At 34.0% G+C, this 12,470-nt stretch overlaps 1 protein-coding gene across 3 annotated transcripts in view; it reads left to right on the forward strand.

Annotated features, from left to right (window-relative positions):
* The window catches only part of ZUP1 (zinc finger containing ubiquitin peptidase 1), a 33,074-nt gene that overhangs the window by 13,350 nt on the left and 7,254 nt on the right, over nt 1-12,470 (forward strand). For all 3 annotated transcript variants that reach the window (XR_002521802.2, XM_003898270.5, XM_031667470.1), the window contains 4 exons: nt 2,913-3,101; nt 3,371-3,536; nt 7,754-7,905; nt 9,397-9,617. Coding sequence is in view for 2 of the 3 variants with exons in the window: in XM_003898270.5 (XP_003898319.2) it covers nt 2,913-3,101; nt 3,371-3,536; nt 7,754-7,905; nt 9,397-9,617 (728 nt within the window). In the remaining variant the exon portion in view is untranslated. The remainder of the gene's footprint in view (nt 1-2,912; nt 3,102-3,370; nt 3,537-7,753; nt 7,906-9,396; nt 9,618-12,470) is intronic.

Consider the following 12,470-nt stretch of genomic DNA (forward strand, 5'->3'; position numbering starts at 1 on the left):
CATTTACCTTGTTTTCATATTGATGAACATTTAGATTGTTTCCAGTTTTCTACTCTTATAATTTATTAGCATGTCTCCTCCAGGAGTTTCTCTAGTATTGCATCCAGAACTGGAATGCTAAGTTAAAGGGCATGCAAATCTTCAACTTTGTTAAGGTTATTGGAGAATTGTTTTCCAAAGTGCTTGTAATCTACACTCACACCAGTGTATTTCACACACTGTATGGTGACACTTTTAAATTTTTGCTATTTAACAGGTTATGAGATGATACATGTTTTAATTTGCATTGCCTGGATTACTCCTGAGTTAGTTTCCTCTTGAATGAATTACCTATTCTCTTCCTTTCTCTGTTCTCTATTGGGTAGTTTGTTCTTATTGATTTATAGTAGTTCATTAAGTATTCAGAACACTATTCTTTCATTAGTTATATGAGATGCAAATATCTTTTTCAGGCCTATGGTTTGTGTTTAAATGTTATATATAGTGCCTTTAATTAGACAGAAGTTTTCAATTTGAATATAATCAAAGTTCTCAATCTTTCTATTTATTATTTGTGTCCTAAGTAACTCCCCCATCTTTAAGATCACAAATATATACTTTTATGTTTTCTTCAAATATTTCTATTTTGCATTTCACATTTTGATTTTTAATCCTCCCAGAATTTATTTGTATGTATATGTTGGAGGGAGGAGAAAGAAGATAGGAATCTGATTATTTTCTCCTTATTTATAACAGTCCTTATAGCAAGTATGTATTATTCTTATTTATTTCACTACCATTTATTGAATCTATATTTTCTCCACCTATTTGTAATACTGTATATTATGGATTTTCATATATCCATGAGTCTGTTTCTAAAGGCTGCCTTTATATTTTTTCAGGGGTCTCCACATAAAAAAGTTCTCACTATGGCATAGAGCATCCTCCAGATGTGTGATATGATTCATTAGGGTACAGGAAGAAAACATATCTGTAGAAAAGCACACTGCCCTGTAATATAGAAGTGATTTACTGTCAGAGATTTTTATTTTTCATTAATTATGCAAGTGTTAATTAAGCAGCTATCATTTAAAGAGCCTTCACTATTATACTGCAATCTCATTATAATTTTAACAACAGAATATAACTGAAGATAAGTTTACTGTGGAAAATGTCTAAAGAGATTTAGGTGCTAAGGAATAAAAAGTATAAGGAAATTTCCCCCTAAAGCAGTTGTATGATGTTGCTAAGACAGTGTGGCACTCCATCTGATATGTAACATATATACTTAAATATACTAGAATGTTTATTACTTTTCTTTCTATTTTTTCTGTCTGCCACCCCACCTCATTCTTAAAGGGCTGTCTCAAATCTTGATCTCTTAATCAAAGTCTATATATTAAAATCTACATTTAGCTTTCTTTTTCTGAATTCCTAGGGTACGCATTCATTCCATGCTACAACATTTAGTACTCAGTTATATAGTATTTTAATTGTTGTTTTTCTTGAATTCAAGTCTTTCTAAGTTCTTTGGAAGTGGTTATAGTGATCAGTATTTCTCCTTTTCATGGTGCAAGGCACAGCTACAACTATTGGTTCATTTAATTGTTTTTATTTATTGATCTTTTATTGTCTTTCTTAAAGATAGAAACCCATTTTCTTATAGGAAACTATTCAAGCAAAAAGGATTTAGTTATTGTCTTTGGTGCCACAAGCTATGAGAAAGTTATGGGGAATATAAATAAGATCTCCCTACCCATATAGGCTTCACAGAGTCTGTAGAGCATGTAAATATACACAGAGAACTATAGTATTCTGTGACTGAATGTGGCTAGTACCTTGGGGACACAAAAGCAAGGTTAGAATCAGAAAAAGAGTCTATGAAGACAGTAGCATGTGAAGGATCTATAATTTTGAAACATAAGGAGAGTATACTAAAAGCAGGAAAGGAACAAAGTCAGATGTCCATTGTCCTAACACCTTGTTTTTCCATATTATAGCACTTGTTATAGTTGGGGTCCATGACATTTTAAAGGATATTATCATATTTATCTTTTTGTACTTAGCACTTAGATAGTGCCAGGTGTATAAAAAGTACTTAGCAAATGCTGAATTTGAAAATTATAGTTTAAAAAATTAAATTGAATTAAAACTCCATGGGCCAAATTATGTTTAATGTGTTTAGTTAGGCCACAGCCAAATTTAAAGCAAGAAGAGTAATGTGAAATAAAGGTAAGTCGATAGATAGCTTTCTGTGGACTTCATATAACATAGATTAGAACTATTCTAATTAGGTTTATAAGGCTGTTAATAAGATTCCTAAACCTATTGTTCTGCCTGAAGAAAAGTTGTCTTCTGTTGTCTCAAACAAATTAATTCATCTCCCCAAATAGCAAAATGGAATAAGTTACTAAAGGGTTGAAATTTAGTGTATTGGAGTATGGGATATGTTTATTATTCATGAAGTTGAGTTTTTAAATGAAAACATTTGTGTTATCTCATGCTTCAAAAATTGCAGAATAATCTGCAAAATAAAATCTTAAATTACAAAAAAATTAAAACTGTTAGTAATAGAAAGCTATTAATATTTTTTGATCGGGAGCAAATTGATTAAGACTGAATGATCTCCTGCAGTCTATACAATAAAATGGAGAGACAAGAAGAACATTCATTCAACAATTGTACTTTATGTGCTGGGCCCTGCAGATGCAGAAAATTTCAATGAACTGTAATAAATAATATGCTAGTGTGAGGAAACTTGGACTATAGTAACAAGCAAGGGCACAAACTAAGGTTATAGCAATAAGAAGGTGAAGAAGATGGAATTGACAGGATTTAGATATGGAGTGTGAAGGAGAGGTTGATACTAAAAATGTATGACATAGTCATATAAAAGTGATAATGACTGCTTCTAAATCTCTTTTCTACTTTAGGAATTATTGAAGCACTTCATAGGTATTATCAGAATGCTGCCACAGATGTGAGGCAGGTGTGGCTTTCTTCAGTGGTGGATCACTTTCATTCATCTTTAGGTGACAAAGGTTGGGGTTGTGGTTACAGAAACTTCCAAATGCTACTTTCATCATTATTACAAAATGATGCTTATGATGATTGCTTAAAAGGTATGTGAAATCTAGTACTCTGAACTTGTCATCTGATAAAATACATATGATATAGAATGATACAGCATACACAATTAATAGCTTTAACAATTAGCAGATATTTATATAAGAAACCTGAATTCTGGTTAGAAGAAGAGAAAATGATAGAAGACGTCAGGGATAACTGTCTTAAAAACTGTAAAGTTCCCCTAGTACATGATGCGCTGCTAAATGATATTATTCAGTACTTTATTAGCAGTCATGTAATATGTTTGCTTGTGTAATTTTAGGTATGTCGGTTCCTTGCATTCCAAAAATTCAATCTATGATTGAAGATGCATGGAAGGAAGGTTTTGATCCTCAGGGGGCCTCTCAACTTAATAACAGGTTACAGGGAACAAAGGCCTGGATTGGAGCATGTGAAGTATATATACTCCTGACCTCCCTAAGGGTAAAGTATGTACCTTAAAACCTAAATAAATGTTATTTCCTTATCTGGGAGCTTTGTTTTTTAAAATTTTATTTTTTATCAAAGAGATAGTTTAAAAATAAAATTAAGTAGCACTGAATTAAGTAGCAATGAAAATCAGTAACCTATTCACTATCTTGTGCTCTCCTCTACCCTCAAGTCCTGTCTCTCAGAGGCAACTGTCACTTCCATTGTTTTTAAATAGTATGCTTTCATAGCTGTTTCTTGGTTTATGAGTTTTAAGTATTGTCTGTTTTAGTATCTTATACCTGTTTACCTTCAATCCTTCTAATATGATTAAACCTCAGTTTTTATTAAAATCAGAGTTTACATCATTTTATAAAGTCTGATTTTATTACACAATTGCATAAATATTGCTTATTGCTGATTTTGTTTTCTAAAATCATTTATAATTTTTTCTTGAGTTAATAATTGTGTTTCCTTTTCTCTTTTACTATAATATGTGACGACATCATGGCCTCAAGTTTTTGCACCCCACCTGTCATGTAATCTGAGGCTCTCCTTATTCTTGGACACATCCTTCTTGGAGCCTTCTGTCCTCTTTGCTCCAATCTGGACTTTTTGCCTTCTAGATCTACAGCTATTATCATGTAGCATTTGTTCACTCTGTGTGTGTGTGTGTGTGTGTGTGTGTGTGTGTTAGGACCTGGATTTGTCTTGGATTTCATGTCTCTTTTTTAGGTTACTTCCTTTTGCTCGAGCACTTCCTTCGTTAGTTTCCTGAGAAAGGGTGCCTAGTCATTATTACTTAAATGATAGTTTGGATGGCTATATTTTTCTTAATGCTACAATCATTTTCACATCAAATTAAGTTTCTATTCTTCTGATGTCTAGCGATGAATATTACTATTGAGATGGTAAGATGTGATCAGATTCTCATTTTTAAAATGTATAACCTATTTATTTTCTATGGAAGTTTTTCCAGTCTTCTCTTAGCCCGTCATAATTTCATGATATTATGAAATTTCATTGTGGGGTGTAGGGCTTTGATTCATTGTGTTAGGCATTTGTTTTTCTCTTTGAATCTGGAATTGTGAGTTGTCTAAGATCTTAGTTCCATCTAGGATAGTAGGTAAGAGCTTGAACTTTGGAGTGAGACTGCCTAACCTTGATTCATACCTTTCCTACTTAATAGCTGAATGAATGAGCTCATCTGTACCTAGGTCTACCATTGATAAAAGAAGGTATTAATAGTAGTTAGACAATTAAATGAAATAATAAAGTGCTTAGAACTGTGACTGGCACACAGCATGACTTCAGAGGTTAACTATTGTTGTTTGATAGTTATAATCCCTCCGTTTTCTTTGTGGAACCGTTGATAGATGGCCACTGAACTTCTCTTTTTTTTTTTTTTTTTTTTTAATTTATTTGAGACGGAGTTTTTGCTGTGTTGCCCAGGCTAGAGTGCAGTGGCGCGATCTTGGCTCACTGCAACCTCCGCCTCCTGGGTTCAAGTGATTCTCCTGCCTCAGCCTCCTGAGTAGCTGGGATTACAGGTTCCTGCCACCATGCCTGGCTAATTTTTGTATTTTTAGTGGAGACGAGGTTTCACCATGTTGGCCAGACTGGTCTTGAACTCCTGACCTCAGGTGATCCATCCGCCTCGGCCTCCCAAAGTGCTAGGATTACAGGCTTCAGCCACCGCTCCCGGCCTGAACTTCTTTACCTTCTAAGTTTATCATGTCTTTTTCTTTAAAATCTTTGCCTTTTGTTTTATTTTCTAGATTTACTCAAATTTATCTCCCAATTACTGTATTGAAATGTTTATTTTCACCATTATGTTAAGGGGTAATTTCACAGCATCATTTTCTTTATGGTTGCAAAATTTCTTCCAATGTTTTCTTTCTATTGCCTGCATTTTGTTTGTTCCATATTAATTTATTTTCATGTCTGTTTACTTTAGTCTTTTCTATTTTGAAAGCTTTCTTTTAACTTTTGGAAATCCTTAGTTGTCCATTCAGAGAGTGAAGAATGAAACATTAAAAAGCTGATTTAATGAAACATTAAAAAGGACTGCATAGAGCTTGCAGATTAGCAGATTTCATTTAAAAGTCTTAGGTGGAAGGTTACTATTTGATTGGGGTACTCTCAAATATCATTATATAGAGAGCTCTTTTCCCAGAAGTTATCCAGAGAAGAGTTTTTCACTTTCCTCCCTAGAGTTCCTGCATTAGTGGAGGGGAGAGTTAAGGTGTGATTTGCCTTCGAAGCAAACTTTCAATTAATCTCATATTTTTAGCCTCACTGTTCTCAAACCTTGTGCTTCTAAGCTTTCAGCCTCTCTCTGATTTTGAAACATACAGTCTCCATTTTCTTTTATTTACTTGGATATGTTCTCTGTGCTGCTTTTCATTTTCTGAAGATGTGAGCTTTTTTCCTCTCTATTCCCATTCTCTTTGTCCTTGGATGTTTAAATCATTTTCTCCTTCAGTATTGTGTCATCGGGCTTTTAAGAGGAAATAGAGATAGATGTCTGTGATCATGTTTAATGGAACGTTTGCCTTAAGCTTTATGGCTTTATATTTTCTTTTATGTTTGTTTCTAAGTTATTTAACCAGTGTATCACATTCTTTTTACCACATTAATTGATTAGATTCAGAGGTAAAAATATTTCTTTCGTTTATATAGAAAAACTAATATTGTGTGTATATATAATAACTTTCTTGAATTATTTAAATTTAAAGAACTATTTTAATGCTCTCTAAATTTATTTCTGCTTTCCTCCTTTTTGCCAATCTGTTCACACTTTCAGATTATATATACTCTGTCATGTTTTGATGTTTTGAATTTTAAAGTAATTCTTTTTCTTTTTCTTTTTTCTTTTTTTTTTTTTTTTTTTTTTTGAGATTAGCTCCACCTAGTTTGTCACCCAGACTGAGTGTAGTGATGGATCTTATTCCTTCAACCCCCTGCCCTTAGGCTTAAGTGATTCTTGTGCTTCTGCCTCCTGAGTAGCTGGGATTACAGGCATGTGCCACCACACCTGACTTATTTATTTATTTATTTATTTTTATTTTTAGTAGAGACGGGGTTTCACCATGTTGTCCAGGCTGGTCTTGAACTCCTAGGCTCAAGCAATCCACCTGCCTTGGCTTCTTAAAGTACTGGGATCACAGGCGTGAGCCACTGCACCCAGCTGTAATTTTTGTCCAGCTTCTTTCTTGGTACCTTAAATAATTTAGAAAGCTTTTTTATTAATATATTGTGAATGGGTTTAATAGTTATTTACATGTCTTTTTGTTGCTCTCTATATGAATTATACTCTGTAGGGTACTGTTTAATTAGTATTCTAAATGTAAATATGCAAACTGCTAACCCCAAAACATTCTTTTTACTTATAAACAGTTTATCCAGAAGTTTATTTGAGCACTTAAAACCCAGTAACCAGCATTAAATTTGCTGAGGCTGAGGTTAGCAATTTGAATGTTTTAGAGATTTTATTGCCAAGAGAAACAAGGACAGGATATCTGTGCTGTAGTTTAAAGTGATGATAAAGCTGTCAAATGCTTTTAGTTGTACCTGACCTTTCAAAAACAGTCGTTGAGTAGTATAACCAGTGTTTCTGGTTAAAAAATTGTTTATTCAAGGGTGACTTACTCTTGAAGGAAGAATACCGCAGTGGTCTGGTGGCAAATAGGAGATACATGTATAGATGTGGGTACACACACATTTTTTATGATCTTTGCAATTATTTTCTGTTACAGAGATTTGAAGTATTTTGGGTCTATTTGATATATACAAATGGCTAATGAATTAAAATCAGAAATCAGCTTCTAACTGATCATCAGGGTTAGAAACTAGAATAAATACTGTGAAAAAATTATGTGTAGATGACTTTTTAAAAATCAAGTATGGTCATTATTTACTATTCATGGAGATTTTATTTATCAGAAAATGTTTGTAACCTTTAGGTTAGTCAGCAGACTTAATATGAAGTTCTTTAAATAGGTAGCTAGTTAGAGGAATAGTTAAACAGGGAGAATTGTTAAATAGTTATCCCCCACAAAAAGGAGTTTTTGAGAGAAATAATAAAAATTTGTATTTACTTTTCTTTCTTCTTTTACAGGGAAGTAATGGCTAGAAAAAGTTAGTTCTAAACTAAGAATTTGTTGTATTTGATAACTCCATCAATGAAAATATTTTAAAATGCCCTTTAAATATGCATTTTGTCAATTTTTAATAGGTGTCATATTGTTGATTTTCATAAGTCAACTGGTCCTTTGGGTACACACCCTCGCTTATTTGAATGGATATTGAACTATTATTCTTCAGAGGGGGAAGGGAGTCCAAAGGTAGTGTGTACATCTAAACCTCCTATCTATCTTCAGCATCAAGGTTAGTATTAATATAACTCATACTTGACAATGTTATTTGTAAGATAACAAATTGTTGCTTTTGGACAGGTTAAGGTTTCTGTTTGTTTGTTTTTTTAGAGAGAGTTTCGCTCTGTTGCTCAGGCCGGAGTGCAGTGGCACATTCTTGGCTTGCTGCAACTTCCACCTTCCAGGTTCAAGTGATTCTCCTCAGCCTCCTGAGTAGCGGGGATTACAGGCACCTGCCATCATACCTGGCTAATATTTGTATTTTTAGTAGAAACGGGGTTTCACCATGTTGGCCAGGCTGGTCTGATAATAGCAGAGAGTATTATGACATTAATCTGTCTAATTTTTCAGAGCTCCTTTGACAGTACAATACTGTCTTAGGAAATTAAGATTGATATTTCTACAGTACTTCGTTGGGTAATGAAGGTTGATATTCCTGACATCTTCAGGATCTTTTGCACTTGTTGTTTTCTGTTTTTGGTTCACTTGTCCTTCATTGTTCATCCCTTATCTTCTTGGGTCTTTACCCACATGTCACTTAAGTGAGGCCTTCCCTGACCTTACCTTACCTTACTTAAAAGTAGAACTCAAGGCCAGGCATGGTGACTCATGCCTGTAATCCTAGCACTTTCAGAGGCCGAAGCAGGAGGATTACTTGAGCCCAGCAGTTTGAGACCAACCTGAGTTGACATAGTGAGACCCTGTCTCTACAAAAACGTAAGAAAATCAGCACATGCCTATAGTCCTAGCTACTCAGGAGGCTGAGGTGGGAAGGTCAGTTGAGCCCTGGAGTTGGGGGCTATAGTGAGCCATGATTCTGCCACTGCACTCCGCTGTCTCAAAAAAAAGTACAACTCATCCCAACATCCCACCACTGGCATTTTCTTCATTTATTTACCTCGTTTCTAGAGTATCTCTTCCTATTAGGATATAAGTTCCAAGAAGGCAGGCACATTTGTCTGTTTTGTCTGCTGTTATATACCTTTGTGCTTGGAATAGTACTCCGCACATAGATACTTGGTAAATTATGAATGATGGTTTGGATTGACAGGAATAAACAGAAGTAAATATTAGGAATTTCTTTGTTTAGGGATACAAACTGTAAGAGGTTAAGCTTCCTCCACTGATTTCTAGCATTTATAGATTTACTTTTGTTTACCTTTTGGAATCATGAGAATTTTGTTCTAGAACAGTTTTTGTTCTTTCATTTGAGATAATTTGAATAAGAAGGATCAAGGGATTGGGAAAGGAAAAGTAAAATATTTGGCAGAATAAAAGCAGAGTTTTTTTTTTGTAATGAAGCCTTTAGAAAACTAAAGTTAAATGAAAAAACTGAAGTAGAACTAAACTCTTATGTCTTAGGAGAACTCAGATACATATGTGTCAGAGAGTCCGACTATATATTCTAAATACACGTATGCTCACACAGCATATATACAGAGACTATTTGTATAACTGTAAGTAGATGTGACATATGTATAACAAAAAAAAAATCTTTTGATAGGTCACAGTCGAACTGTTATTGGAATTGAAGAGAAAAAAAACGGAACATTATGCTTACTAATATTTGATCCTGGATGTCCTTCTCGAGAAATGCAGAAATTGTTAAAGCAAGACGTAGAGGCTAGCAGTCTCAAGCAACTTCGAAAATCTATGGGAAATTTAAAACATAAGCAATACCAGATAGTGGCAGTAGAGGGTGCTCTTTCTCCAGAGGAGAAAGTTGTAAGTATCTAAATATTTATATGTGAAGTTTGAATGAGATGAACTTAAAAGTTTAAAACTTTTAGTTTAAAATCAATGTTAACACATTTTTCTTTTTTTTCTTTTTCTTTTTTTTTCCCTCTTTTTTTTTTTGGAGACAGGGTCTCACTCTGTTGACCAGGCCTGAGTTCAGTGGCATGTGATCATGACTCACTGCAGCCTTGACCTCCCAGGCTCAAGCGATCCTCCTGCTTCAGCCTCCCGAGTAGCTGGGACTACAGGCACATGCCACCACACCCGGCTAATTTTTATATTTTTTGTAGAGACGAGGTTTCACCATGGTCCCCAGGCTGGTCTCAAACCCCTAGGCTCAAACGATCTGCCCACCTCAGCCTCCCAAAGTGTTGGGATTACAGGCGTGAGCCACTGAGCCTAGCCCACTTTGTATTCCTTAGTACCTTACCCTGTTTCATTAAGTTTGAAAAGACATTTGGTTTTATATGTTTTTAGTTTTCTGGAATGAACATATTTATATTTGAAATGGTACTTTAATGACTTGCTATACTTAGAGCTTCATAAAAGTGTTTAATGTCAGGTGAGCAATGAATAATAGAAACATATATAAGAAAATCTAACTTAATCCAAGGAGACCTAACTCGTATTGGTCTTATAATTATGGTTTATTAAAATATGATTCTTGTGATTCCTAAGGCTCTATTTTATGCACTTGGGCTTATTGGATATTCACATTTCTAGAATTTAACTTCATTAGAATTTCCTCTTGTCTTTATTCCTTGCAGTTAAGTGATGCGCACAATATTTCAGAAAAATTTCTAGGAATTGAATCCTAGCCACTACACTGTCAGGGAGGGACATAATATTATAGAAAAATTCCTAGGAATTGAAAATTTTCCACTTGATATGATAGCACATCAAGTCTAGAAAATGTGTAAACCCTAAATTAAGAAAAAAAGCTCCAGAATACTTCACATTGATTTATTTCCCTCTAAAGAGAAAAGACACTGAACACTAGAGACAAACAGTTATGGAGAATAATGGGATCATGGGGGAAAGGACTATAAGTTTTTGAAATAATGGAGCTAGAGTAATCTTTTCAGCCTCGTAACAAGGGATGTAAAGGCAAGGATTGTTTAAGAGGTTCTTTAAGTTACTTATGATACATTAAAAGATTTCTTTGTAATGATTTAAGTATAAAAATTGCATTCATTTTTTTTAACCCTATCATTAAATTGTCCAGAGAAAGTTAAAGTTTTGTTTTAATTATTTTAAAATACCAGGATGCTTACTCACCAATGTACACATTGAGAACATTTCATACATTAATTTTTTTTTTTTTTTTTTGGATACCAACACTCACTTTATCACCCAGGCTGGAGTGCAATGGCTTGATCCCAGCCCACTGCAGCCTCTGCCTCCCTCCCCGATTCAAGTGATTCTCCTGCCTCAGCCTCCTGAGTAGCTGGGATTACAGGCATGCACCACCACGCCCAGCTAATTTTGTATATTTAGTAGAGATGGGGTTTCACCATGTTAGCCAGGCTGATCTTAAACTCCCAACTTCTGGTGATCCACCTGCCTCGGCCTCCCAAAATGCTGGGATTACAGGCGTGAGCCACCATGCCCAGCCACATTAATTTTTTTAATCCTATCATTAATTTGTCCAGATAAAGTTAGAGGTTTGTTTCAATTATTTTAAAATACCAAGACACTTGCTCACCAGCGTACACATTTGAGAGCATAGGTGTGGTTAAATATTACTATGGAGTCTTGCTGAACATTTTAGTTAGCTGTTATCTTTCTGGTCTTGGAAATGGAGCTGTTTATGGTGTTAGAATACTAAAAATGTGCTCTCTGCACTGTACATTTGATGTTCTAGTTTTCTGAGTCATGAACAGTAGCTGTGCTTTAACTGTAAGAATCGTAACTTGGCTAACAATGTGTAACACTGCCAGATAGAAAAGGAATAACAATAATAAATATAATAAGATTTTAATTATAATAGATTGAAATAACACTTGTCTAATGCTTATTCTGTACTATGGGCTATCCTAAGCACATTACATATGTTAACTAATTTAATCCACACAACAGCCCTATAAAGTAGACACCATTATTAATCTCCATTTTATAAAAGAGGATGCTGAGGCAGAGAGAAATTGTATTCCTAAGGTAGCACAACTGCTAAATAGAGAGTCAGGATTCCAATTTAGGCAGTTTGCATCTGGAGCCCTGCCCTATATTGCCTTTTCTGTAAGGATACAAAACCTCATAGTCATGTTTGCTGAGCTTTTGTATGAACAGTTTCACATTTCTTCTTGAAAAGATATTACATTTTGAAAAATGAAAAAAATTTAATCTTACTAGTTTAATATAACTTATTTTTTTTAGCATCTGTTTCTTATAGTGATTCTGTCCTTTTTAACAGTACTTTATACTGTAGGAATTCAGCCAATATTAATGTGCCAAGTGTTTTGCAGATCATCAGGTGGAAGTCTGCAGCTTTATCTAAAGGGCAGAATAGTAATTTTACTTTTATTTCATATTAGCTTTTATAACTAATTTTTTAAAAGTCTATTTCTTCAAAGCAATAACTACAATTTTTTAAATTATAGAATTAAAAACAATTTTGATAGTTTATGGTATCCCAAAATATATTTATAACTGCATTTTATGTTTTGTTCTTCGTATTTGTACTTATGATGAGTTCTGATCTTTTAATAATCATTCAACTATTATAGAAAAAGAGTGATTGGTTTTCAAAAAATTTTTTTTATCTTGGCCACTGTCTTATAATTACCATAAGACATTTCTACCATAGATATGTTTTGAGTGTCTACTAATTTTAAGCCCTGT

This window comes from Papio anubis, chromosome 6, assembly GCF_008728515.1.
Source record: "Papio anubis isolate 15944 chromosome 6, Panubis1.0, whole genome shotgun sequence".
NCBI lineage: Eukaryota > Metazoa > Chordata > Mammalia > Primates > Cercopithecidae > Papio > Papio anubis.